General features: G+C 44.9%; 1 protein-coding gene across 4 annotated transcripts in view; it reads right to left on the bottom strand.

Annotated features, from left to right (window-relative positions):
- LIMS2 (LIM zinc finger domain containing 2) overlaps positions 1-16,036 on the bottom strand; it is a 41,545-nt gene extending 25,509 nt beyond the window's left edge. The window contains exon 1 of one of the 4 annotated variants that reach the window (XM_026510216.4): positions 15,890-16,036. Coding sequence is in view for 3 of the 4 variants with exons in the window: in XM_026510218.4 (XP_026366003.2) it covers positions 7-155 (149 nt within the window). In the remaining variant the exon portion in view is untranslated. Of the gene's footprint in view, positions 1-6; positions 2,409-11,751; positions 12,043-15,889 lie in introns of those variants that run through there. The other 3 variants (XM_026510214.4, XM_026510218.4, XM_026510215.4) reach the window with 3 other exon arrangements.
- Between the last annotated feature and the right edge of the window lie 10,485 nt (positions 16,037-26,521).

Below are 26,521 nucleotides of genomic sequence, written 5' to 3'. Positions count from 1 at the left end.
TTTTACCTAAAGAGATCAGCAGGGTTACTGTGATCCAAGCGCAAACACCCAAGGTCAGTGTCGGAATTGTGGCCACCGCTGGCCGAGCAGGCACTATGGTCAGCAATAAAATAAGGATCCAGGGCACTCACGGAGATCTTTAACACTGATTCCATTTTCCTGAAAAACTTTTCTAAAGTCAGAAAGCCTAAGCAGTATCTTCCTTCGCCTTTCAAAAGAAAAAAACAGTAGCTATCATTCTGAACAGCAGGGCGCTGGTCCTCCTACCCTGGGGTGGAGGGAAACTTTGGAGAGGATCCACTGGCACTCAGATGCCGGGCCCACATAACAAGAAGCATACCTCATCCAGAAAATCCAAACTCATTAACCTCCCTGGGGGTCAGCTCCAAAACACAGCCAGATGACCGCAAGCACTGGGTGCAACATGACTTGTAAATGCAGCTCAATTCCAAAAGTACCAAGCACTGATCAGTTCAACAAGTATTTTTTTAAAAGTGGCTGTAGGGGCAAAAGGGCATAGAGAGGCTGAGGTTGGAGGAGCCAACAAGTACAAAGATCACCTCCCACTCTCTGATGTGGATAGCTGAAAGCTTAAGAAAGCTTATTAGAAAGTTTTGTTACAGCACCTTGAAGTCAACGCCCTAGGGCCTGGGCCCCTCCTACCAGCCGCATTCAGCCCCTCCCATGGGGAAATCCTGAGCTCTGGAACCCAGAACTCACCCAGAGCCACAGTTTCATTTAGGGAGGGAACATTTATTTAGGGTTTCTGAAATTGCAGATAGACCGGAGAGGGAGGCTATAGCCACACGTGTTTTGTGCATCATCATTTGTAAATGAAGTTCAAGTCCAAGGTTACCAAGCACTAATCAATTCAACAAATATTTACTGTAAGAGGGAGTACCAAGGGCTAGAAATTGAGAAAGGAAATTACAGTCTGATTGAGCCCAAATCCCAAATCTCTGCACAGCCTTGTGCCCCAGCCCCCCAATTCGGCAACCTGTCTTGCAGAAGTGGGTGTCAGAGCCATGCTGGTGTCCCAGCCAGCACTCTGGCTCCAGAGGACAAAGTTGCAAAAACATAATAAGAATGATATCAGCCTAAATGGCAGAGAAAGAACCTTTGAAATTTTGTCCCTCCATAAAAACAATGAAAAAACTAGCAAAAATTGTCAGAATCTACTTTTTCAGAACTCTGTAAGTTAACCACAGTTTTGCAGTAACCCAGGGGCATTTGGTCAAGAAAAACAGTTGAATTTTGGTAAGAACAGTGAGCTTTGTGGTGTTTTAATTTATCCTAGCCCATGACCCCTATACCCTAATTCCATGACTGCCTTGATAAATAACATCCTGCATTCCCAGTAATTAAGAAGCAGACAAGGCTGGAGCTCCTTCAAGCCTTCATTCCCTGGAAGACTCCATTTGAAAGTCTAGTCTTTATGTGACCTCACTCACACATACCCAATGCTAAAAGCCTCTCTTGGGGGCTGTTTTTCAAATGTACTACTATCGTAGCTGCCTGTGGTATCATAGCTATCATTGCCATAGGCAATGGTTAACAGTGGGGGCAACAATAGACTAAACAAAAAGCTTAAAAGGAAAAACTGAGGAATGAGATGTCCTTAGGGACTTCGAAAAGGACCAACATATTCTTGGGAACCTAGAAGGCCATGCAAAAGCACAAGACTGCTTGCATGCTCAGGGAAGAACTAAGGTCCTAAACTCTCACTTCTGACTGACCTTCAGGCTTGTGCAAGCAGGAGAGAAGGCTATGGCAGAGTTGTAAACTGCCCAGTTGAATGTTGAAGGTGAACCCTAACATACACTTAGTGCTCTCAGTAAAGACTGAAAGGCTTATTGGTTTCAGGCATTGAGGGAAATCTTTGTCCAGTCATTAGCTGGCCACTAAACTAACCAAGCAGAGACTTCAGTGGTCACAAATGACAAAGATACAGACTTTACAGAGTTTGATCAGAAAAGTCACTAAAGAGGCTCCTGGGTGGCTCAGTCAGTTAAGTGTCTCCTTTGGCTCAGGTCATGATCTCAGGGCCCTGGAATCAAGCCCAGAGAGCCTGATGTGCTCTCTGCTCAGCAGCAAGTCTGCTTCTCCCTCTCCCTCTGTGATCTCTCTCACTTACTCTCTCAAATAAATAAATAAAATCTTTAAAAAAATAAAATTCAAATTTAAATTTAAAAAATACTAAATAATAAAAGCCCCTAAACAAACAAGTAGCAACAACGAACTCAGAGGAGTGGGGGAGAATCTGATCTCAGAATTGCTGCATATTATTTGAAATGTCCAGTTCTCAGCAAAAAATTATGAGTCATACAAAGAAATGCAAAATATGACCCTTCCACAGAAAAAAACAGCAATCAATAGAAACTGTCCCTGAGGAAGCCCAAACATTAGACTTACTAGAGAGACTTTAAATCAGCTATTTTAATTATGTTCAAAGAACTAAAGGAAACCATGTCTAAAAAAACTAAAAGAAAGTATGAGAATGATTTCTCACCAAACAGAGAATATTGATAAAGAGATAGAAATTATAAAATGGGACCAAATAGAAATTCTGCAGTTGAAAAGAAATACTAAAAAGAGTCCTTCAGGATGAAATTAAAAAACTCTAGACAATAATTTGAATCCACATGAAGAAATAAAAAGCAGCAAAGTATACTTAACCTTGACATAGTTAAGGTAACTATATAGATAAAAATAAAAGACAATATAAATGTACTTTCTGTTTATAAACCTATTTCTCCTATCTGATTTAAAAACAACAGCATAATGAAATAATTTAATACAAAAGAAGGCAATAATAGTGTAGGAATTGAGAAACAAAAAACACACAAGATATACATTTTAAAAACAGTAAATGGTAAATGTAAAATAATTACATTAAATGTAAATGGATTAAACTCTCCAGTTAAAAGTCAGAAATTAGCAAACAGAACTTTTTTTTAAAAAAACATGATCTACCTATATGATTTCTATAAGAGATTCACTTTAGACAAAAACACAAATAGTTGGAAAGTAAAAGTATGGATAAGATATACCATGCCAACAGCAACTAAAAAAGAACTGGAGTGGCTATGTATACTAACATCAGACTAAATAGACTTTAAGACAAAAATTGTCACAAGAGCAAAAAAGGAACTTTTATAGTTATAAAAGCATCAATCCATCAGAAATAAATAACAAGTATAAACATATGCACCTAACAATAGATTCAAAATACTTGGAGCAAAAATTGGTAGAATGAGAGGAAAATAGATAATTTAGCAATAATAGTCGGAGACTCCAATACTCCACTTTCTTTTTTTTTTTTTTTAAGATTTTTATTTATTTATTTGAGAAAGAGAGAGCATAAGGAGGGAGGTGGCGCCCAGAGGGGCAAAGGGAGAGGGAGAAGCAGATTCCCTGCTAAGCAAGGAGCCCAGCGTGGGGCTCAAACCCAGGACCCTGACATCACAGGACACTGAGATCATGACCTGAGCCAAAGGCAGATGATTAACTGACTGAGCCACCCAGGTGCCCCAAAACTCAACTTTCTTAATGGATAGACTAAATTACACAAAAGCTAAGCAAGGATAGAGAAGACATAAACAACACTGTAAACTCAGTACACCTAAAAGACGTCTATCTATAGGACAGTCCACCCATCAATAGCAGAACATATGTTCTCAAGTGTACATGGAACATTCTCCAGGGGAGACCATATCCCAGGCCATAAAAAGAGCCTCAGGAAACTTAAAGGGACTGAGATCATAGAAAGCATATTTTCAGATCACAATGGAATAAAATCACAAATCAATAATAGAAGGAAATTTAGGAAATTTACAAATATGTGGAAATTAAGCAACACACTCCTAAAGAACTGCTGAGTCAAAGAAGAAAAGGGAATTTGGAAAAGACCTTGAGATGAATAAAATGAAAATACAACACACCAAAATTTATGAGATATAGCTCAAGCAGTGCTCGAGGGAAATTTATAGTTGTAAATAGCTGTACAGTTTTAACTATAGTTTATATTTGTATAATAGGGGTGCCAGGCTGGCTCAGTCAGTAGAGCATGTGACTCGTGATCTTGGGGTCATGAGTTCAAGCCCCACGTTGGGGCTTAAAAAGCCCCTACTTAAAAAAAATAGTTGTATAATAACTAGTTGTATAGTATAAAATAGTTTTATAGTTATATATTTAAAAAATCTCAAATCAATAACTTAACTTTCCACCTTAAGAAACTAGAAACAGAAGAGTAAACTAACTCAAAGCAAGCATAGGGGAAGAAATAATAAAGATTAGAGTAGAAATAAGTGAAGCAGAGATTAGGGAAAAAATAGAGAAAAGCAACAAAATCAAAAGAGATTCTTTGATAAGATCAGCAAAACTAACAAACATTTAGCTAGACTGACCAAAAAAAAAAAAAAAAGAAAGAAAGAAAGAAAGAAAAGAGAGAGAGAGAAAACACAAATGACTAAAATCAGGAATGAGAGAATGGACTGAAGTTACAGAAACTTAAAGGACTTATGGGAATGCTGTGAACAAGTATAGACAAACTAAATTACAGCAAATCAAATAACCTAGCTGAAATGGACAAATATCTAGAAAGATACAAAGTACCAAAACTGAATCAACAAGAAATTGAAGATCCAAATAGGTCAACAACAAGAGGCTGGATTCATAATCAAAATCTTCCAGGGCGCCTGGCTAGCAATATCGATGGAGCACGCAAATCTTGATCTTGGGGTTGTGAGGTTAAGCCCCATGTTGGGTGCAGAGATTACTTTAAAAAAAAAATCTTAAAAAAAATCTTCCTACAAAGATGAGCCCAGGACCAAATGGTTTTATTGGTGAATTTTACCAAATGTTTAAGTAGCATTAACACCAATCCTTCACAAACTCTCAAAAAATCTACCAGGAAGGAACACTTCCCAACTCACTCAGCGAGGTTAGCATTACCCTGAATCAGAAAAATACAACACAAGAAAACTGCAGATGAATATCGCTTATGAATATAGATGCAAATGTCCTCAACAAAACTCAATCTAGCAGCCTATAAAAAGTACTACATACCATGACCAAAGGAGATTTATCCCAGAATATAAAGTTGGTTTAACATCCAAAATCATTGTAATTCATCATACAAACGCTGAGAATGCACTTGACAGAAGTCCAACACAATTTCATGATTAAAAAAACAAACACAAAAACAACTCTCAACAAACTAGGAATAGAAGGGTACTTCCTCAGTCAGGTAAAAACCCAGAACTAACATCATACTTAATGATAAAAGACTGAGAGATTCCCCTCCAAGGTCAGGAACAAGACAAGGATGCCCAGTTTTGTCATTTCTTTTCAACGTAGCAGTGGAGGATCTAGCAAGGACAATTGGCAATAAAAGGAAATAAAATGTATCCAGATTGGAAAAGAAGAAGTGAAACTATCTCTATTTGCATACCACATACTCTTATATATACAGAACACCCTAAACCCCAAGAAAAAACCATTACAGCTAGTAAATGAGTTCAGCAAGTTTGCAGGATAAAAAAATCAATATACAGAACTCAATAGAAATAAGCAATATAGGGGCGCCTGGGTGGCTCAGTCGTTGAGCATCTGCCTTCTGCTCAGGGCGTGATCTCGGCGTTATGGGATCGAGCCCCACATCAGGCTCCTCTGCTGGGAGCCTGCTTCTTCCTCTCCCACGTCCCCTGCTTGTGTTCCCTCTCTCTCTGGCTGTTTCTCTGTCAAATAAATAAATAAAATCTTAAAAAAAAAAGAAATAAGCAATATGAATATGAAATTAATAAAACAATTCCATTTACATTAGCACCATAAATAATACAATACCTAGGAATAAATTTAACCAACAGAGGGTAAGACTTATACATCGAAAACTATACAACAATGTTGAAAGAAACTAAAGACCTAAATAAATGGAAAGACATCCCATATTCATGGATTGGAAAACTTGATATTGTTAAGATGACAATACCTTTCCCCCACAAAATTGACCTATAGATACAACACAAACCCTATCAAAATTCCAACTGCCTTTTTTACAGAAATGGGCAAGTTGACCCTAAAATGTATATGGAAGTGCAAAAGACCCAGAAAAACCAAAATAACCTGAAAAAGAACAAAGTCAGAGGACCCACATTTTCCAATTTCAAAATTTACTAGAGTTACAGTAATAATAATAATCAAACAGTCTGGTACTGGCACAAGGACAGACACATATATCAATGGAATAGGATTGAGAGTCCAGAAGTAATCCCATATATTCATGATCAACTGATTTTCAGTGAGACTGCCAAGACAATTCAATGAGGAAAAACAGTTTTGTCAATGTTAGGATGACTGGATAGCCACATGCAAAAGAATGGTTTTAAACCCCTACCTCAGGCCACATATAAAAATTGATTCACAATGGGTTGAAATCCAAAATATAACAGTTAAAAATATAAACTGTTAGAAGAAAACTACAGGTATAAATCTCCATGACCTTGGATTAGGTAACTCTTCCCTAGATGTGACACCAAAAACTCAAGCAATCAAAGGATAAATAGATAAATTGAATTTCATCAAAATTTGAAACTTTTGTGCATTAAAGGGCACTATCAAGAAAGTTAGAAGACAATCCACAGAAGAAAATATTTTGCAAATCATATATCTGATAAGTGTCTTGTATCCAGAATATATAAAAAAAAAAAAACTCTTAAAATCCAACAATAAAAATGGGCCCCGAATCTGAATAAACATTTCTCCAAAGAAGATATACCAGTGACCAATAAACACATGAAAAGATGCCCAACATGACAGGTTGTTAGGGAAATGAAAATCAAAACCACAACATGGGGCGCCTGGGTGCCTCAGTCGGTTAAGCGTCTGCCTTTAGCTCAGGTCGTGATCCCAGGGTCCTGGGATAGAGCTCTGAGTCCAGCTCCCTGTGTTTCTCCCTCTCCTCCCCACTCGTGCTCTCTCTCACTATCTCTGTCACTATCTCTATCTCTCTCTCAAGTAAATAGATAAAATCTAAAAAAAAAAACCCCCCCCACACACAACATGATACCACTTCACACTCACTGAAACAAACAGTAAGTGTTAGTGAGGGTGTGGAGAAAATTACAACCCTCCTACGTTCCCTGGTGGGAACGTAAGGTATGCAGTTACTCAGAAAACAGCTTGGCAATTCCTCAGAAAAGTTCACATAGAATTACCACATTATGCAGCCATTCTGCTCCGCAGTATACACTCAAGAGACTAGAAAATACATAAAGAAATGTTCACAGCAGCATTATTCATAAAAGCCAAAAAGTGGAAACAATTCAAATGTCCACCACAAACGAACACATAGACAAAATGTGGTATAGCCATCCAATTATTTGCACCCCCCCCAAAAGAGGAATGAAGTACGGATTCATACTACAACAGAAATGCACCTTGAAAATATTATGCTAAATGAAAGAAGCTGGGCCAAAAAAAAGCCACATAATATGTAGTTCCATTTATAGGAAATATCCAGAACAAGCAAATCTATAGAGACAGCAGATTAATGGCTGCCAGGAGCTAGGGATTGACTGCAAATGGGTATGAGGTGTCTTCTGGGGGTGATGAAAATGTTCTATAATCACTGGTGATGATTGCACAGCTGGTGAATGTATTAAAAATCCACTGAGTTGTACACCCTGAAAGAGCGAATTTTATGGTATGGAATTCTATCACAAACGGTTAAAAAGCACATGGTGTAATGAAGAATACAACCACATAGCTTACTAGAGGCAGGGACAGAGGCCGGGGCCACCAGCAAGTTGGGAGGGAGGGCTGCCACCCCCTTGTGGCTGAGCGGAGAGTGCCATCCCGGGCAGCCAGCAACACCACCGCAAACAGCCTCTCCCCGGAGCCAGCTTCCCCCACCCACACCTCCCGCCTTGACTCACCGGGAGGCTAGGGCCTTCCGTATGCCTCCGATGAATGACATTTCCCAACCTTCTTACCCCACATGAAATCTGGTTTTGAATGATTTTATTTTCTTCATTTAAAACTCCAGCATCGGTGTGGACACATCTTTGGTTTTACATACATACATACATTCAGTCATGTCGTCTTAGTGACACATTGTCCTCTCGTGTGAGTGTCTCGTTAGTATATTCACCTTATTAGGTCATCTTGAGCAAGTTTTCATCATCAGAAATGTAAACGATTTGATAAACAGAACAAGGAGAGTTAAGGTGCCTCCCTCTGTCTGCCCTACCCCGAAACGGAGGCCTAAGGAACACTGCAGTATGAACCCGCACGTGACAGATGGAGCAGAGTGAAGGCGTGTACCTTGAGAGGCAGGACAGCCTCTGCGCGCGTGGAAAGCCCGCTCCTCTCCACAGGAGGGGCCGGGCCCACTCGCACCAGGTCCCAGGTGCTGACTGCTAAATGTTCAGGAATTTTATGAACCAGTTCGCATCATGCTGGTAGTGCGACGTGAGTCAGGTGGGGTATTTTCAGCCCGGGATTGGACAGACTACAAATCAGACCCTCCGCCCCCACGGCACTGCACCCCCAGGATCAAAGTCAACACTGGAAGCAGAGGGGAAGGGAGGAGTTGAGGGGTCCCGGGCGGTACTGGGCCTGGCCTGGGGCTCAGGGGCCAGCTGCGTGGCACTCGTCATCGACTTCACACAGCTCCACGGGCTGTGCCCAGCGCCCTGGCTGCCACCCGAGCTACACCTTGGCTCTTGTGCCAAGGGGGCCACTGGGCATGCTCCTGAGGAAGGTGGGGAGCGGCTGAGAGCACTGCAGAGGGCGGGGGTGCTGGTGGCTGTGGGGACAGGGATCTAGCAGCCCCACCCTGCGCTGTACCCAGTGCGGGCCCAGCTTGGGATCTGGCACATGGGAGCCCCAGCGCACCATGGATCACGTGGTGGGTGGGCCTCCACTCTACAGGCCCCTGAGCTCACCCGCTGGGGGAGCCACATCCCACGCTGCACTGGGAGGAGTGGCTCCGACAGGCTGGATCCCCAAGCAGGGGTGTGACTTGCCTGGGTCCTAACATCCTCTCTGTAGATCAGTGGTGATGTCAAAGGTCCCTTCAGCTGGGACAAAGATTTGGGTGTTTTTAAGATCCAGTCATCGGCTGCACGCCAGGGCTGAGCTTCCATCCCACAGCGTGGCCCCTCCCTAACCACACCCATGCTCAAGACCTCACTTACCCTGCTGCCCCCGCTCAGTCCTCTCCCAGGCTTCAGACCCGCTTATCCCACGGCCTCCCAGGGCTTCCTCTTGGACTTGTCACAGCTCTTGAAATCCCTCACGGCCCAAACTACGCCTGCTGCCGTAACTGAGCATCCTCCTGGATTCCACCCTCTTGGTCAGGTCCTCCAATTCCACCTCCCAGAGCCCCTGAGTCCGGCTCCTCTTCCCCATCCCCAAGGCTGCTGAGGAGCCCCCTTGTTGTGGGCCTCCTACCCCATCTCTAGCTCAGCAGCACCCAGAGGTGTGTTTCCAAAGTGCACCGCCGTAGACATCACTCTAGGCCCCTCCCCGCTCTCCACCGCCTCCCTCTGGCCTTGCCCACTCTGGTCCTGTGAGAGCTGGCACTTTACGCAGTTGGCAGGGAGAGCCCCGGGGTGTGTGAGGTGTACGATGAGAGGGTTGTTTCCAGAGGTCGGCCTGGTTCTAGGCAGCGCTGGTGGATGTGCGGAGAATCAGGATCCGGGTGTGAGAACTATCCTGGCATCTCATGGGGGCAGTGGACAGGCAGAGGTCAAGGTGGCATGCAACAGTGAAAATAAAACTCCACAGCTTCTGGGACAGGAAAATCCTCGCGCACCCCAATGGTTGGGTTGGATGTCCATTCCTCAGCTGGCCTGGCCCCATGCCTGTGGTGGGGGGGGAGGCGAGCCAGGCCTGGCCTGGGCACTGCATGTGGCAGGCAGACTTCAAGGGAGGGTGTCAATCTATGCTCCCAGATGGCTCCCAGCTGCGAAAACCAAATAAGCAGGAAAAGACACCACGAGAAAAGAAGCAAGCCACCAAAATATTCCCAAGGGCATCTCTGAGGAGTGGAACTGTAGGTGTTTTCTTTCTTTCTTTTTCTGTTCCTGTTATCTTTTCTGTTTCTGGGTTTTTTTCTAACTCTCTGAGATGAGCAATGTTACTTTCACAAGGAAAAACTCTACCCAGTGTTATCCAAGGTGCTCTGGTCCCCGTTTCATGTGATGACTGGCATTTCTCTGGACCCCTGCAGCAGGGCAGGCTGGCCCCTGCTCCCACCACCTGCCTGCCTTCCCAGCTTCTCTCGCTGGGCTGCTGGAAGGCCCAAGGGACTCAGGGACGACAGGACCCCTGCCAAGGGAACAGAGGTATCTCATCTCTGCTCTGCCTCACCCCCCGCAGGCTGTCAGGATGGAGGGTGCCGCCGAAGCTGGCAGCATGTGGCTCTGCCTTATTAGGGTGTCTGCTGTGCCTGAGTCTCCATGTCGCACACATCCCACCCCACTTCACACTGCTCTGCGCTGCTCCTGATGCTGTCCCTGTTCCACTCTCTCCCTTCTCTTCCTCAGAGGCTCACAGGTGGGCAACCAGGCAGCTGGCCGGGGAGCCCTGCAGGCAACAGGAAAGCTGGGGGTTGCCAAGCACACGAAAAGGGTGAGCACCGAAAGGCTGATCGTGTCCGCAGACTCAGGCCACAACGGGAGTGGGCAGCCAAGTGCATCTAAGTACAGGGCTCACTGGGTCACAGGATACGTGCCATTTTGGGTGTCCTAGCTGCCCTCCTACTCCAGGCCAGTGTGGTCCTGCCCTCCTGGTGACCACTCCGTACATCATCCAGGTTTGGGGCCAGCACCCTGTCCTCTGTAGCTGCTCCCCATTCCTGGGCGTTGACTCTCCGAGCCCTTTTCCCTTAAAAAAAAACCCACAGGGTTTTCTCAGTCCACAAGCCACAAGTCAAAGAGCATCCTCCTGCCAGGACTTGGCAGGAAGGGGGCCGCTGGGCCTCAGAGACCATCCCCTCCCACCTAGTCATGAGTCACGCACTTGTACCCAGCCATGTTCCGGAAAGGACTGCAGAGGCCAACACTCGCCAGACACTAGTGCACATGTGACCAGCTTCCTGAGTCACTCAGTCTCTGTGGCCTCAGTTACCTCATCTGTGAAATGGCAACAGGGCCTGAGAGCCCAGACTGGGTCAGGCCTGAGGGAATGCCCTGCCCCCACTCCACCCCAAGCAGCCTGTGCTTGGGCAGAGTTCTAGCCAGGCCCCCACATAGACCCTTTACGATTTTTAAATTTTTACCATTCCTTACAGAGGAATGAAACAGAGGAGGAAACAGAGGCTCCGAAGGTGAGATCTCTGCAGGATCACACAGCTGGGGGTCAGGGAAGCTGATCAAAGCCAAAGGTCAGGTTTTAAAACCTTGTTCAGTTGGTTGTGACCTTGGGCAAGCTCCGGGGCCCCTCTGAGCCCTGGTTCTACGTTAGTGAGGGGTTAACTGTGTCCATCTTGGAGGGGTAGGTGGTGGGGTGGGCAGGAGCTTGACCTGCCGTGGCCGGACACCAGCTGGAGATAGGGGCACCCCGGTCTTGACAGGCGCGGCTACCCTGGCAGCCAGCCGAGCTCGAGGGGCCGGGCGGGAGGCGCGGCAGGTGGATCCGCCGGCTTCCCCGGAGCAGAGGGCAGGGCGGGGGGTGGGGGGGTCCCTTCCCGCAGTCCCGCCCAGACTCGCACCCTCCCGGCCCTTGGCGTGGGTGGGGGGCTGTTACCTTCCCGTCATGGTGGCCAAGCGCGCTGAGCCCAGGGTCGCCTCGGGACCCCCTCTGCCCCCTCAGCAGCCAGACGAGCACCAGCCAGCAGGTCCGGGGCGCGGAGCAGGGAGACGCCCAAAAAAGGCCAAGAGCGGCTCCGCCTGCCGCCCAGCCCAGCCCAGCCCGCGAGGTGGGGGTGGAGGGGGGGCGGGGGTGGGGTCCGCCCCGCCCGCGAGGGGGGGGTGAAGTGGGGGCGGGGGAGTGGGCCCCGCCACTCGCGCCGTCCTAGCTCTGGGGACACCCGAGCTTGGCTTGCGGCGGACGCGCGCGGGTCACGTCCTCCCCGCCTGGGCTTCGCTCGCCACCTCCCCGGATTCCGGGCATAGTTTTCCTTTTAAAGGGAGTGAAGTTATAATAACCGCGAACGAGCCCCCCAGTCCCGCCGGGACGCCCTGCCTGGCGCTCCCCCTCCGCTGTCCCGGGCTGCCCTGGAACGTCAACACGGGCGGGGGACGGGAGATTGGAGGACGCAGAGGGACGATGCTGAGACCACCTCCCCGCTGGCTCCAAGCCCTGAGTTCCCACTTCGGCCCGGGCCAGAGAGGGGGTCACCTTCACGCTTTCATTCCTCAAACAGACTCTCTGGGCACCGACTAGTTACCGCAGCCCGCGGGGTCCCGCCCCCAAGGAGGGCGAGGTGGAGAAGGCGTCCCTTCAAGTCGTGAGTCTGACGGCATACTGAATGCCCCATCAGTGCCCTCCCGGGCAAATAACCGTTTCCTCCAAGTGTGCGAGTAACCCCCACCTAGCAAAAGGTACTTTACAATGAAAACACCGAACGCCCAAGTTGGGGAGGAGAACCAAGGACTCTTCTCTACGATGAAGCACTACTGACAAGTTAGAGAAGAGCTGTCTCCAGTGACCCTGTGACACAAAACCATTTAGGAGGTCTATTCTGGGAAAATCACTACCCAAACCCTCACTCCCTCTACCCACAGGCAGGTATTTCTAGCTGGGCTGTGGAGCATAGCTTATGACTGGAAGCAGCCTGAATACCACACTGTGAGGCCAGGGCTGAGCAGCCTTATATGTTAACCCTACTGAACGTCAAGTTACTCCTAGCCTGGCAACAGATGAAGACTATCTGGAAATGACAGTGCCAAGTAGCAGCCCACAAAGAGACAGTGGGACTCAGCATGAGGAGTTGATGGTGACGGGCACACTACATCACAGAAGTGAGCTTGGAAAAGGCGTCTGTCCCTAAGCAGCTGGCATCTTGAAACGTGTGCAGTGTGCACTTGATAGTTCTTTGGCAGCTGTGTCTTAGCCGATACTGTTTAACTGTAATTCAATGGTTAATTAAGCTTAAAGTATGGATGATCTCTTGGTTCATCTGGCTCCTTGAGGAGAAATGCTCTTCACAATTGCTGATGCAGATGGAACGGGTGTACTAGAGGCCGGGCACCAGAAATGCACTGCCCAGCCGGATGGTTCCCTGAATACTGGGGCTCTTTAGGAACCAAAACGGATGAAAAGGAGAAAGGAGAACACCAAAGGGACCTGTTCCCTGCCTCAAGGGACAGCCGGAAAGCCTCCTTTAGTGTGGTTGCTGAGCACAGGAGGAAGTGCCCAGGGCCAAACCAGAGCCCCCTGCTGCTCACGCAACCACTCAGCCTGCCTCCTCCTTGGGCCAGGCAAACTCAGAGCTCAGTGGCGTCAGTGGCATGGCTCAGCTCTGCTGCAGTACGCAGGATCCGAGGAGCCCTGGGCCAGCCTCATACAGTGCAGCCAGTGTCAGACCGGCAGGAAAGCTGCAGTTGCCCCACAATGGTCATTCACACGTTCACTCCCTCAGACCCATTCATTCAAAAGCAATTATGCTGTTCGGGCACTGGGAGCAGAGCAGTGAACCACAGGACATGGGGTGAGGAGTGAACAGTAAACAAAACATAGACATGACTTAAGGCAGGGACGGTGCTGCAAACAAAAAGACAATGTGGGAGGCTGATTGGAGGGGCAAGGAAGGCTTCTGAGAAGTGTCATCTGAGCTAAAACCGGAATGAGGAAAAGAGCCAGCAGGGGGAATAGCAAGGGCAGTGGCCCTGAGGTGGGAATGGGCTTGGGGAGCTCAAGGGTCAGAAAGAAGGCGATGTGTCTGGAGAACAAGGAGGCAGGGGGCATGGGAAATAAGGAAGAGGGGTTAGGGGGCCAGAGCATGAGGGCCACACTAGCGTTTGGATTCCACCCTTAGAAAGGTGGGAGAGAAGCAAGAATAGACACAACACCCTCTGGGGCTCAGGGGGCTGCGAGAACCCTCCATTCACAGGGCGTTTCCCTAGTCGCCCCACACCCCCCTCTCACTCCCCCTCTCCAGCTGACAGCCACACCTGAGCCAGCCCAGTGCCCAGGGGTGCTAAGGCAGGGGTGAGGGTTCATGGAGGCCAAGGGAGGGGCTAGGCTTCCCTTGACCAGACCAGCCTAATTAGTAGCATGAAGGCTACCTCAAGTGGCCTCCTCCTGTGTCTAGGGCCAAACCCCCTCCCCCATGTGACAGTGGGGACCAAGAAGACCTTGCAGCCCTGAGGAAGCCCAGGCCCCAGCAGGAGCCAGAGTGCCTTCCCAGCACGCAGGACCAGTGTCATGCCTGTTTAATGATGGTCCATATGACACAAGGGCACCCCAACAGTTCTGCCCAAAGGGTTTCTCCCCTCAGATCAGGTTTAGGCATCTCCCTCTCAGAGCACTGGGGATGGCCCAACTGGGTCATTGTTAAGAGGTAGTGCATAACTGGAATTAACCAGTTCCTTCAAATCCTAACTTAATTCCAGAAGTGGTCTGTGAGAATCCCCAGGGAAGGGCAGGGAAGCACCTGGACTGCCCAGAGGAGAAGCTGGACTGCTCTAGTGGGAGCCTGGCCAAAAATGAATAGTGGGCAACACACCCACCTCTGTATACCCCCAGATAGCAGAGCATTTGCTGCTTTAACAACTGTTTCTATTTTAAAACGTGAGGGGCGCCTGGGTGGCACAGCGGTTAAGCGTCTGCCTTCGGCTCAGGGCGTGATCCCGGCGTTATGGAATCGAGCCCCACATCAGGCTCCTCTGATGTGAGCCTGCTTCTTCCTCTCCCACTCCCCCTGCTTGTGTTCCCTCTCTCGCTGGCTGTCTTAATCTCTGTCCAATAAATAAATAAAATCTTTAAAAATAAATAAATGAAATAAAATGTGAGCATGCCCTCAGAAGCGAGATCTACTCTTCTATACATCATCTGACCAGCCCAAAATGACCTTACTTCTTCCTGGCCCAAGCAGAGCTCGGTGAACGAAGTTTGATTACGATTATGGTGGAATCATAATCCACTAATTTTTTTAACGTTTGCAGAACAAATAACAAGAGACTCAGAGGTTTTCTTAGTCTGTGGAGAGCACAGAACCCTTCTTGAGAGTCTGGTTTACTCAGGGTTAGAACAGGGCCACGGAGCTCACAACCGCTTTGCAGAGACTGACTGGCCTTGGGCTTTGAAAAGGAAAATGCCATTTCTCTCTTACCTTAGCTCTGGGACAGGCCTGATGCAACTCACGGGTCTGGACCAAGAGCGGCCTAGAACAACCCCAAAGAGCATTCAGGAATGCCACATTCTTGCACCTTAAGGCATCACAGTGTGGGTCATCCAACAAGAAATCACCCGTGCACTGTGACCACAGAGTTCTTTCCGGGCAGGGTCGCTGGCCGCCCTCTGCTCCTAAGCACACCTCTCTTCCACATGCTGGGGTTTATTTTGCTTCCTCTTTCCCATTAGAACAGCCAGCCCACCAGTCTTCCCACCGGAGCATCTCCAACCTCTGTCTAGAATAAAGACCAGCTGTGCCCCCCTACCACGCTCCCCAACCCCAAACTGTCCAGACTTGGCCTCACCTGCAGAGGGCCTAGCATCCAGCCAGGGTGAGCTGGCTTCCACCATCCGCTTGCCACCTAAGGGTGCGTGAGGCTGAACCGGGAGGCAGACCACCCTGGGGCTGTTCCCTTACCCCACCATTAGCAACAGTAGCATGACCACTTAGGAGACATAAAGGGAATGGCAGGGAGAACCAGGTACCGGGCCCCACGCACATCTTGAGAGCAAAAAGCACCACTCAGACGCCTCGCAGTGTCTCTACCTCAGGGGGCTGAGTCGCTACTCCACCTCCTTCTGCTGCTTCCTTCCCTGAGCGCTGCCAGCAACTTCTCTGAGGGAAATAGCAGCTGCCAGGCCCGCTTGGCACGGCCACTTGGAGAAGGACCGGGCAGCAGCTGGGAGTCACCAGCTGCCACGAGTCCCCAGTTATCCCAGCCTCACCTCTCCCTGGGCAGGAGTTTCGGCGGGAGCTGGAGGGAGGGCCGGAGGCACCTTGGGGTCAGGAGAGGGTGGAGGAAGCCAGGAAGGAAAGGCCGACCTCCCTGGGGAGGTGCCTGCAGGGGCGGGCCACTGAAAGCCCATTCCCCTGCAGGCCAGGGAGCCAGAACAGAACAAAGGAGCGACAGCTGCCCGTGGCATTCAGAGAGACGTGGGGGGGGGGGGGGGCACCCTTTGGCAGCCACTAAAATGAGCATTTACTAAACTCCTGAGCTCATGAGCCCCCGGGGAAGCCTGATGTTTACAGCACGTACATGGGCCAAAACCAAGCCCTACAAGGGCACAAAGAAAACCCGCAACCACTTTGAGTGACCCAAGAACAGTTACTAAGACACCTTCTTGCTAGTTATTATTTTCCCTGAGAAGAGAGAAATCTCAGGATTATTGATCTGATTTTCAGTTAATTATTTTCTAATCTTTTGCCATAAAAATTGCATTGTATTTGGAAATGCCCAAAAATAGAAAATTGGGATGCCTGGGTGGCTCAGTGGGTTAAGTGTCTGCCTTCAGCTCAGGTCATAATGTCAGGGTCCTGGGATGAATTCCCACATCGGGCTTCTTGTTCAGTAGGGAGCCTGCTTCTCCCTCTGCCTGCTGCTCCCCCTGCTTGTGCTCTCTCACTCTCTCCCTCTTTCTCGCTCTGTCAAATAAATAAATAAAATCTTTAAAAAAGGAAGGAAGGAAGAGAAAGAAAGAAGAAAGAAAGAAAGAAAGAAAGAAAGAAAGAAAGAAAGAAAGAAAGAAAGAAAGAAAGAAGGAAGAAAGAAAGAAAGAAGAAAGAAAGACAAAGAAAGAAAGAAGAAAGAAAGAAAGAAAGAAAGAAAGAAAGAAAGAAAGAAAGAAAGAAAGAAAGAAAGAAAGAAATTGCCTTGAGTTTCACCACCAAAGATGGGTGCCAACGATAGTTCAATTCCAGTTGTATCTGTGCACAATTATTGTGTGCACAGTTGTGTGTGCGATTTCACACTGTTCCTTCATGGTAGATGCCCACACGGTGCAGCTCTCACCAGAGCTGCCTGGCTATAGAGCTCTGGGGCACCATGCACTCCGCACTACGCATAAACACTGTCCCTAGGTCTCCTCCAACCTGTGCTACTGGGGGGGGGGGGGTGCAGCATCAGTGTGTAGATTCAACTTTTGAGGATAACTCGTTTTGTTTTTCTTTTTTCTTTTGTTTATTTGTTTTAAAGATTTTATTTATTCATTTCAAAAAGAGAGAGACAGAGCACACACATGGGGAGCAGCAGGCAGAGGGAGAAGCAAACTCCCCACTGAGCAGGGAACTCGATGCAGGGCTCCATCCCAGGACCCCGAAATCATGACCTGAGCCAAGGGCAGACCCTTAACCGACTGAGCCACCCACGTGTCCCTGGTTTTGTTTTTCAATAAATTTTATACCCCTTGAGGTTGAAACTGTCTATTTTACGTAACACGGCACCCAAGGGAAGCTGGCTAGATATACAGCAAGCACTCGACAATGTGTTGGAACCAGTGATGCGATGCTGGATTGCCATGTTGTTTAAAATGACCTGCTTCCATGGTATAAATACGCTATACACCAGAATGTAAACCCTCCAAGACAGACTCTTGCCTTGTTCACAGCTCTGTCCGCTGGACCAAGAACAGGGCTCTACTCAGAGAAGTTGCTCAGTAAATATTTGTCAAATGAACGTCATTTCAAACATTCTTGTAAGTTTCACACGCCTACGAGCCGCCTGAATGTACAGTGCGTATCACTCCTGCCGCTCAAGCATCTCAGATAACATTTTACTCAACGCAGCTAGTTCTGAACTGAATTTGTATAAATAAAAAAGTTTATTTACACCTAAGGAACCATGATATGAAGAAATCTTGATAGAAATAATTCTTTTAAAAACAGAATCTGGGAGCGCCTGGGTGGCTCAGCCGGTTAAGCGGCTGGCTGTCTTCGGCCCAAGTCATGACCCTGGGGTCCTGGGATCGAGCCCCACATCGGGCTCCCTCTCATCAGGGAGCCTGCTTCTCCCTCTTCCTCTGCCCCCCCTTCTTGTGCTCTCTCTCTCTCTCAAATAAATAAATCTTTAAACAACAACAACAACAGAATCTGTCTGAAAAGGCAACTAGTGCTCAAACTCACCTTACGTATCCCAGACTCTTGTACGCTAGTCCGAGGCTTGCCTCAGGAGAGGCAGGTCTGGGGACCCCTGAGGCACAGTGACTTGGACCAGCACGGACGTTGTTCCATTAAATGTGCATGTGCAAAGAGAGACTCGGGGCCTCTGACAAGTGCCACCTGGATAAGACGCAGGTCCACTGGCACATGTATCAGTTAGACTCCGGTCCATTAGTGTGAATTCCAAGCCTGTGGGCAGAGCAGAGATCAACCACACATCTTTTCCCCAGGGACACCCCACGTTGGCAACATGAACACACTTGGAGTCCAAGGATTCTGCCAATTGGGGAACAGGTGGAGACACGTGGGAGAACAGGGGCCGCCAACTAACATTACCCTGTAAAACTTAGACATGAAACAGGTTGAAAACCCACAGTTAAAGGCAGTGTGACACGCTGATTTGAAGAGCACAGACCGTGGTGTCAACCGCTTGGGTTCAAAGACGGTCTTGCACTTACTAACCGTATCATCTTAGGCAGCTGCTTCACTGCTCTGGCCTCAGTGTCCTTATCTATAAAACAGAGTGCATAATAATAGTACCTCCTTCATAAAGATTTGTGGGGATTAAACAAACTCATCTATGCAAGCAGTTCTCAAACTTCCTGGACTTTGTTTTATACTCTTAAAAAGTACTGAGAATAACAAAGAGATTTTATTTACATGGTCTACATCTATCAATATTTACCATATTGGAAATTAAAATGAAACATTTTCTTAATTAGTAATTCATTTAAAAATCAGTAAGAAAATTATGACATATTAACATAATTATGTATCTTTAGGAGAAATATTTTCCAAAAGAAAAAATCATTATGGAGACATCAGTACCTAACCACAATAAAGCAGCAGGAACCGGACAAAATACATGAAACAGACAAAATACATAAAGCTAATGTGTTCAAGATATCGAACATCAGACAACAAAGGACAATGATCATAAGAGAAAGGAAACAAACAACTGAACCTGTAATTGTCCCAGCTCAGTGCTTCGAGGGCATTTCCAGGTTTCGTCCATGGAAGAGGAAGCCAGGTGGAGGTGAGTGGACTCCCTTAGTCAAAGAAATGGAGCTGAGAGTCCAGGGAACTGGGGCAGCTAGACTTTGCAAGACTGGTACTGGAAGGGAGAAGGCTGCACAGAGAGAGAGCTCCAAAGATCTCTAGGGGACCCCCTTCCAGTCTTCAACTGGTACTGATAAGGACATGCGTGTGCTCCAGGACAGGAAAGACACACTTGGAAGAATCCAGGGGAATAGTGCCTGGCACTCACATAAGGCAAAGAATAATGCTTATTTCCACCAGCCATACTGGGAAATCCCAGCATACAATAGGAACTACCCAAACTGAACACAGAACAGGAGGCTGAAAAAAGTGAGGAAAACCTCAGGAACCTATAACATTATTTCAAAAGAGTAAAATGTCAACACTAGTAACTGCCTAAGCTACATATATTATGACTTTTTAGAGCAACCACTAAAAAAAAAAATCTATGCAAAGAGGTATACCAATACAAAAAATACTATAGGGGCGCCTGGATGGCTCAGCCGTTAAGCGTCTGCCTTCGGCTCAGGTCGTGATCCCAGGGTCCTGGGATCCAGCCCCACATCGGGGCTCCTTGCTCCTCAGGAAGCCTGCTTCTCCCTCTCACACTCCCCTTGCTTGTGTTCCCTCTCTCACTGTCTCTCTCTGTCAAATAAATAAATAAAATCTTTAAAAAAATACTATAGATAAATCAAAGTGGAATTCTAAAAATGTTCGAGAGTTACATGAGAAGGCAGGATAAAAAGGAATGATCTGTTGATACAACAACTTCGACATGTCTCGGGGTATTATGCCCACTGGAAAAAGCCAAACTTAAAAGATTATATTCTGTAACAGATTCCATTCATACAACATCCTTGAAATGACAAAAGTATAGAGAATGAAAACAGGTGAGTGGCTGCCAGGGATTGGGAGTGATTGGGGCAGAGGGTAAGTGTGACTGTTAAAGAGTTTTCTGATTCATGAATGTGGGTTGTCTTTCCATTTATTCAGATTTTAATTTCATCAAATGATGTTTGTAGTGTTAAGTATGCAAGTCTTACACTCATTTAGGTAGTTTATTCCTAAGTATTCTGTTATTTTTGATGTGATTCTAAGTGGAGTTGTTTTCTTAATTTCCTTTTCAGATTTTTCATAGTTAATGTATAGAAATACAATGAAAGTTCTTATATTAATCTTAATTAATCTTATATTAAGGTTGCGTCCTACAACCCTGCTGAACTTGTTTATTGTTTCTAGTAGTTTCATAAGGGATTTCTTAAACTTTTCTACACAACAGATTTCACCTGCAAATAGAGAGTTTTACTTCTTCCCTTCCAGTCTTGAGGACTTCTATTTATTTTTCAACCTATTTTCCCTGACTAGACCATCCAGTACACTGCTGAATAGAAGTCTTGTTCCTAATCTTAGGCTGAAAGTAGTCTTTCACCATTAAATATATTAGCTGAGGGTTTTTCATACATCCCTTTATCATGTTGAGGAATTTCCCTTCCATTCTTGGTTGTTTGCATGTTTTATTGTGAAAGGTGTTGGATTTTGTCAAATGCTTTCCCTATATCAGAAGGATCAAAAGATCACATCACCTTTGTCCTTCATTCATTAATGACCGATGTTCATATATTATTCAACCTTGCATTCCTGGGATAAACCCCACTTGGTCGTGGTGTATAATCCTTTGTGTATGTTGCTGGATTTGGTTTGCTAATATTTAGTTGAGATTTTTGTGTATATTCACAAGAGATGTTGGTCTGTAGTTTCTTTTTTGTGATGTCCTTCTTTGGTTTTGGAATCAAGTCCTTGATCTCATAGTATGAGTTGGGAAGTGTTCCCTCTTCTATTTTTGGAAAAGTTTGTGAAGGGTTGGTGTTAATTCTTTAAACATTTGGTAGAATTCTCTAGTGAAGCTTCTGGTCCAGGGTTTCCCTTTGTGGGTAGTTTTTCAATTACTAATTTAACCTCTTTATTTTTTACAGGTCTATTCAGATTTTCTGTTTCTTCTTGAGTTTGTTTTGGTAGTTTATGTGTTTCTATGAATTTGTCCATTTTGTCCAGATTATCTAGTTTGCTGGTATAGAATTGTTCATAGTATTCTCTTATAGTCTTTATTTACTTCTGTAAGATTGATAAGAATGTCCTTTCTTTCATTTCTGGTTTCAGTTATTTGAGTGTTCTCTTTTTTTTCTTGGTCAGTTCAGTTAAAGGTTTGTCAATTTTGTGGCTCTTTTCAAAGAACCAACCTTTGGTTTCATTGATATTTTTCTATCTTTTTCTCTTTTCTATTTCTACTCTAAGCTATATTGTTTCCTTTCTTCTGCTTGCTTGGATTTAGTTTGTTCATCTGTTTCTAATTTCTTAAGGTAAAACTTTAGGTTATTGATTTGAGATCTTTCTTCTCTTTCAACGAAGGCTTTTACGTGTATAAATTGTCCTCTCAACTCTGCTTTTCCTGCATCCCATAACTCCTGTGTGTTTATCTTCATTTTCATTAATTTCAATATATTTTCTAATTTCTTTTTTGATTTATTCATTTGTTCTTTAGGAATGCGTTACTTAATTTCTGCATATTTTACAAATTTCCTGAATTTACTTCTGTTATTGATTTCAAATTTCATCCCACTGTGGTCAGAGAACTTTGTGTAATATCAATCATCTTCAATTTATTGAGGTTTAACGGTCTAGCATGTGACCTATCCTGGAGAATGTTTCATGTGCGCATGAGAAGGAATGTATATTCTGCTATTGTTGGGTGGGGTGGTCTAGAGAGGTCTCCTTCCCTTTTCTATGTTATTGTTATACGTACTATACCAATCTACATTGTAAACCCCCAAATATTGTTTTATTACTTATATAATCTTACATCTTTTAAAAATCTGTGAGATGAAATTGAAGCAATTATACATTTACAGAGTTTATTATATTACCTTCTTATTTAGCATTTCTGAATCTATTTCTTGTAGAACTGAGCTACCATTTGGTGTCATTACCTTACTCCAAAACAGCTATGTTCCCATCTACCTCCTTTGTGCTATTATTGTCAAATAACGTTTTTACAAAATGTTGACACATATTATGTTTCTATATGTAAAGAGCCTAGCTATAAACGTGTGTGTGTGTGTGTATATATATATATATATATATATACATATATATATATATATATCTTAGATGATTACTTTTTAAATCAGTTAAGAGAAGAAATATGCGATTATACTGTCTTTTGTAATTTACTGACATTTTTCATGTGGATTTGAGTTATTATCTGTTGTCATTTGCTTTCAGCCTGAGGAACTTTCAGTTTCTTCTAAGTCAGGCCTGTCAGCAATAAGTTTTCAGTTTACCTTTATTTTGTCTTTATTTCTTAAAAGGTAGCTTTGCTGGATATAGAATTATTGGTTGACAGGTTTTTAGTTTAAGCACTTTGAATATGTCACACCACTGTTTTTTGGCCTCCATTGTTTCTAAAGCTTTTATTTGTTTGTTTGTTTTTGCTTTTGTTTTTTAGAGAGGGAAAAGGAGAGGGGAGTATGGGGGGGGCAAGGGAGAGAGAGAATCTTAAGCAGTCTCCACACACAGCATGGAGCCTGATGCAGGGCTCAATCTCACAACCCTGAGATCATGACCTGAGCTGAAATCAAGAGTTGGGCCTTTAATTGACTGAGTCACCCAGGTGCCTCTGACCTCCATTGTTTTTCTGATAAGACATCAGCTGTCACTCTCAATGCACTTTCCTTATATGTGATGAATTGTTTTTCTCTTGCTGCTTTTAAGATTTTATCTTTGGCTTTCAGCATTGTGACTATGATATGTCTGGGCATGGATCTCTTTATGTTTATCCTAGTTGAAGTTCATTCTTCTTGGATGTAGAGATTAATGCTTTCCATCAAATTTGAGAAATACTCATTCACAACTCCTTCTAATAATTTTATGCCCCTTTGTCTCTCTTCTCTCCATTATGCATATGTTGATGCAGTTAATGAGGTCTCTGATTTCTCCGAAGCTGTGATCCTTTTTCTTCTTTTCTCCCCACTTTACAGACTGCACTATTTTTATTACTCTATCTTCAAACTCACTGATTCTTTCTTCTGCCAACTCAAATCTGTTGAAACTCCCAATAACTTTTTCATTTTAGTTATTGTACTTTTCATCTCCAGAATTTTTATTTGGTTCTTCTTTATAATTTCTATCTCTTTGTTGATATTCTCTATCTCATGAGATATTGTCACCAATTCTTCCTTTAAGTATGGTTTCCATTAGTTCTTCAAGAATATTTACAATGGCTGCTTTGAAGTATGTGTCTACAAAGGCCAACGTCTGGGCCCCTTCAAAAGCAGTTTGTTTTGGTTATTTTCTTGTATATGTGTCACAATTTCCTCTTTTATTGCATGTCTCAAAACTGCTTTTGTTGAAAACTGACATTTTAGATATTAAACTGTATCAACACTGGGTACTAATTCCCTGCATCCCCCAGGGGTTGATGCTGTTGCTTGCTTGAACATTTATTATTTATTTACTTACTTACTTATTTAGTGACTTGCTGAACTAACTCTGTAAAGCCTATTTCCCCTGCAGTGTGCAGCTTCTGATGTCCCTACTCAGATTTTGTCTTGCTTTTATGTCTTAGCCTGGCTTCCTACTGGTCATCCCTGGGTTAACATAAGCCATTTTGGTCAAAGACTTTTTCCCTTTACAATTCAAAGTGTGTGTGTCTTAGATGCTGCTATCACAGAGGAATTTTTAAAATTTGTTGGTTGCTTGCTTGGCTAATTGGTTTTTGCCCATGTTCAGCCAGAGACCAGGAGCTTGGATTTTCCCCCTTCAATCACTCCCCAAAATGCTCAACCTTGTCCATGCACACAGTCTTCCAGAATCCAAGGGATATGTGTGATTTTATGTTAAAGCCTGGCTTCCTAGACATTGCCTCTACATCAGAGTAGCTTATTGTTCAACCAGTGTTTGGTCAGAAGTTGCACTTTAGGCCCTGTATCAGCAAGGCTTCCTCCCTGTGTTGATGGGTCTTTGGGCAGCCTGGGGAGTGTTTCCAAGTCTGCTCCATGTCCTGCTGTGATTTCTTCTCAGTGGATGAATGTTTTGTATACAAACTTCCTGATACCCAGGGTTGACAGTGATCTGAGGAGCACTCTTCTTGGCTATCTCCTTCCCTGGTTCTGTTAAACTTCTGGTTGCTCTGCCATTTTGCTTGTTGCCACTAGTATAACGGAGCTATAAGCACTGTCTTACTTGCTCTTGACCAAAATCTCCATTGTTTTCAACAATACCCTTAGCCATAATTTCCCACCTTGTGTTCCAAATAAAGTCAGTCCCCCTCAGTCAGAGCTAGGAGCTCTTAATCATTATGGCCTGACTCTCCCCTGGGCAGAATCTCTGCACCCTGCACAGGATCTAGACATGGGGACAGCAACCCACTTATCCCAGAGTGACACTTCTATTAAAAGTGGTCTCTGGGGTGATGGTGCTTCTGGTCTTCTTGACTTACCCCTCCTGCTGTGGAGCCTCCCCCTATAATCCAGCGAGGTAGGGATTGAGGTCCCAGCATTGCTGCCTCACTCAGCTGTCACAGAGCTTCTACTCTACAGGTCGAGTCTGGGAGGGGGAAGCCCTCCTCTTCTTGGCTGCCCCAAGTAGAGTACCTGGAGGACTGTTTCTATAAGATGGAGCTGGCAGGGGGTGAATGGGCTGTGACTCGGTTGCTACAGATTTCTTATTGAGATTTAGTAGATTTTCTTGAATGACTATTTTTCCACTTGCTGTATGCACTTAGGATAATTTCCAGGACTTTAAATTACTGTTTTTAATAATTTTCTCCCATTAAATTGGTAGTTTTGTTGGGGATTGAGTCCACCATGCCCTCTACTCCAATATTCCAGAAATAGATCCACCTCTGTGATTTCTTTTACTGACTTTTCATCTAGCAGTGTCAAACGCATAATATTGATCCCTCGGCCATTAGATGAACTTCTCTAGTCAAAGTTGCTGCTAACTTACCCGTTACAGATGGTCTAACAGTTTTTTTCATATCTAATTTTAAAGCTCTAAGAAACAAATTTTATCTTTCAAATTATTTAAATTATTAAATTATTTAAATCATTAAATTCCTTTTTCTTTATATTCTAAATTAATGGTCTTAAAGTGATACTGCAACAGGGGCGCCTGGGTAGTACAGTCAGTTAAGCATCCAACTCTTGGTTTCAGCTCAGGTCGTGATCTCATGGTCATGAGATCTAGCCCCATATCTGGCTCCATGCTCAGTTCAGAGTCTGCTTGAGATTCTCTGTCTGCCCCTCCCACTTGTGCACTTCCTCTCTCTCTAAAATAAGTAAATAAATCTTCAAAAAATAAATAAAAAAGTGATAATTCTACTGAACTGGAACAGTGTTACTTGAAAATATTGAAATTTTGAAAATATGCATAAGATACAATAAGCTAAAGTAAATTTTTAACATTGTGAAAGACAAAATGCATGGAACAATTAAGAAGATTATTTTATTCAGCCTATTGCACTAATAAGGAGCACCTCCAAGCAAAGGCTCCTAGGACTTCACAGAAGCAGGTGAAGAAGGGAGTTGTGAGAAAGGGTGGAGGGTCCCATCTGCAAGCACAGGATGACCATTCACGATTAGCCATCTCTCAGAACATAAAAGGGTTGGGAGTTTCTCTGCTTTCCAGGAGCATAGGCCTCAGATAAAATTCAGTGTGATTATTTGCTTCAAATGTCAGTTGTTGTTGAACAACTCAGAGGCAATCATAAGCCTCCCGAGCAAATGAAGCCAAGCCTAAGAAATTCTATCTGAATGGACTCTTAAATACAGGGAACAAACTGGTGGCTGCCAGGTGGGAGGTGGGAGAGGATGGGTGAAAGGGATTCAGAGGTACAAGCTTCCAGTTGTAAAATATGTAAATCATGGAGATAAAAAGTACAGCATACAAAACAGTCAATAATATTGTAATAGTGTTGTCTGGTGACAGTTGGTGACTACACTTATCTTGGTGAGCACTGAGCAATGTATAGAGTTGTTGAATCAATTCTAACCTGAAACAAATCAAACCTGAAACTAATATATACAAAAGCCGGGGGGGGGGGGGTCACGTGGATGGCTCAGCTGGTTAAGTGTCTGACTCTTGGTTTCAGCTCAGGTCATGATCTCAGGGTCATGAGGTCTAGTTCCGCATCAGGTTCCACACTCAGCA

This window comes from Ursus arctos, unplaced genomic scaffold, assembly GCF_023065955.2.
Source record: "Ursus arctos isolate Adak ecotype North America unplaced genomic scaffold, UrsArc2.0 scaffold_1, whole genome shotgun sequence".
NCBI lineage: Eukaryota > Metazoa > Chordata > Mammalia > Carnivora > Ursidae > Ursus > Ursus arctos.
The sequence above is the reverse complement of the archived record's forward strand: the minus strand, read 5'-3'. Positions and strand labels throughout refer to the sequence as shown.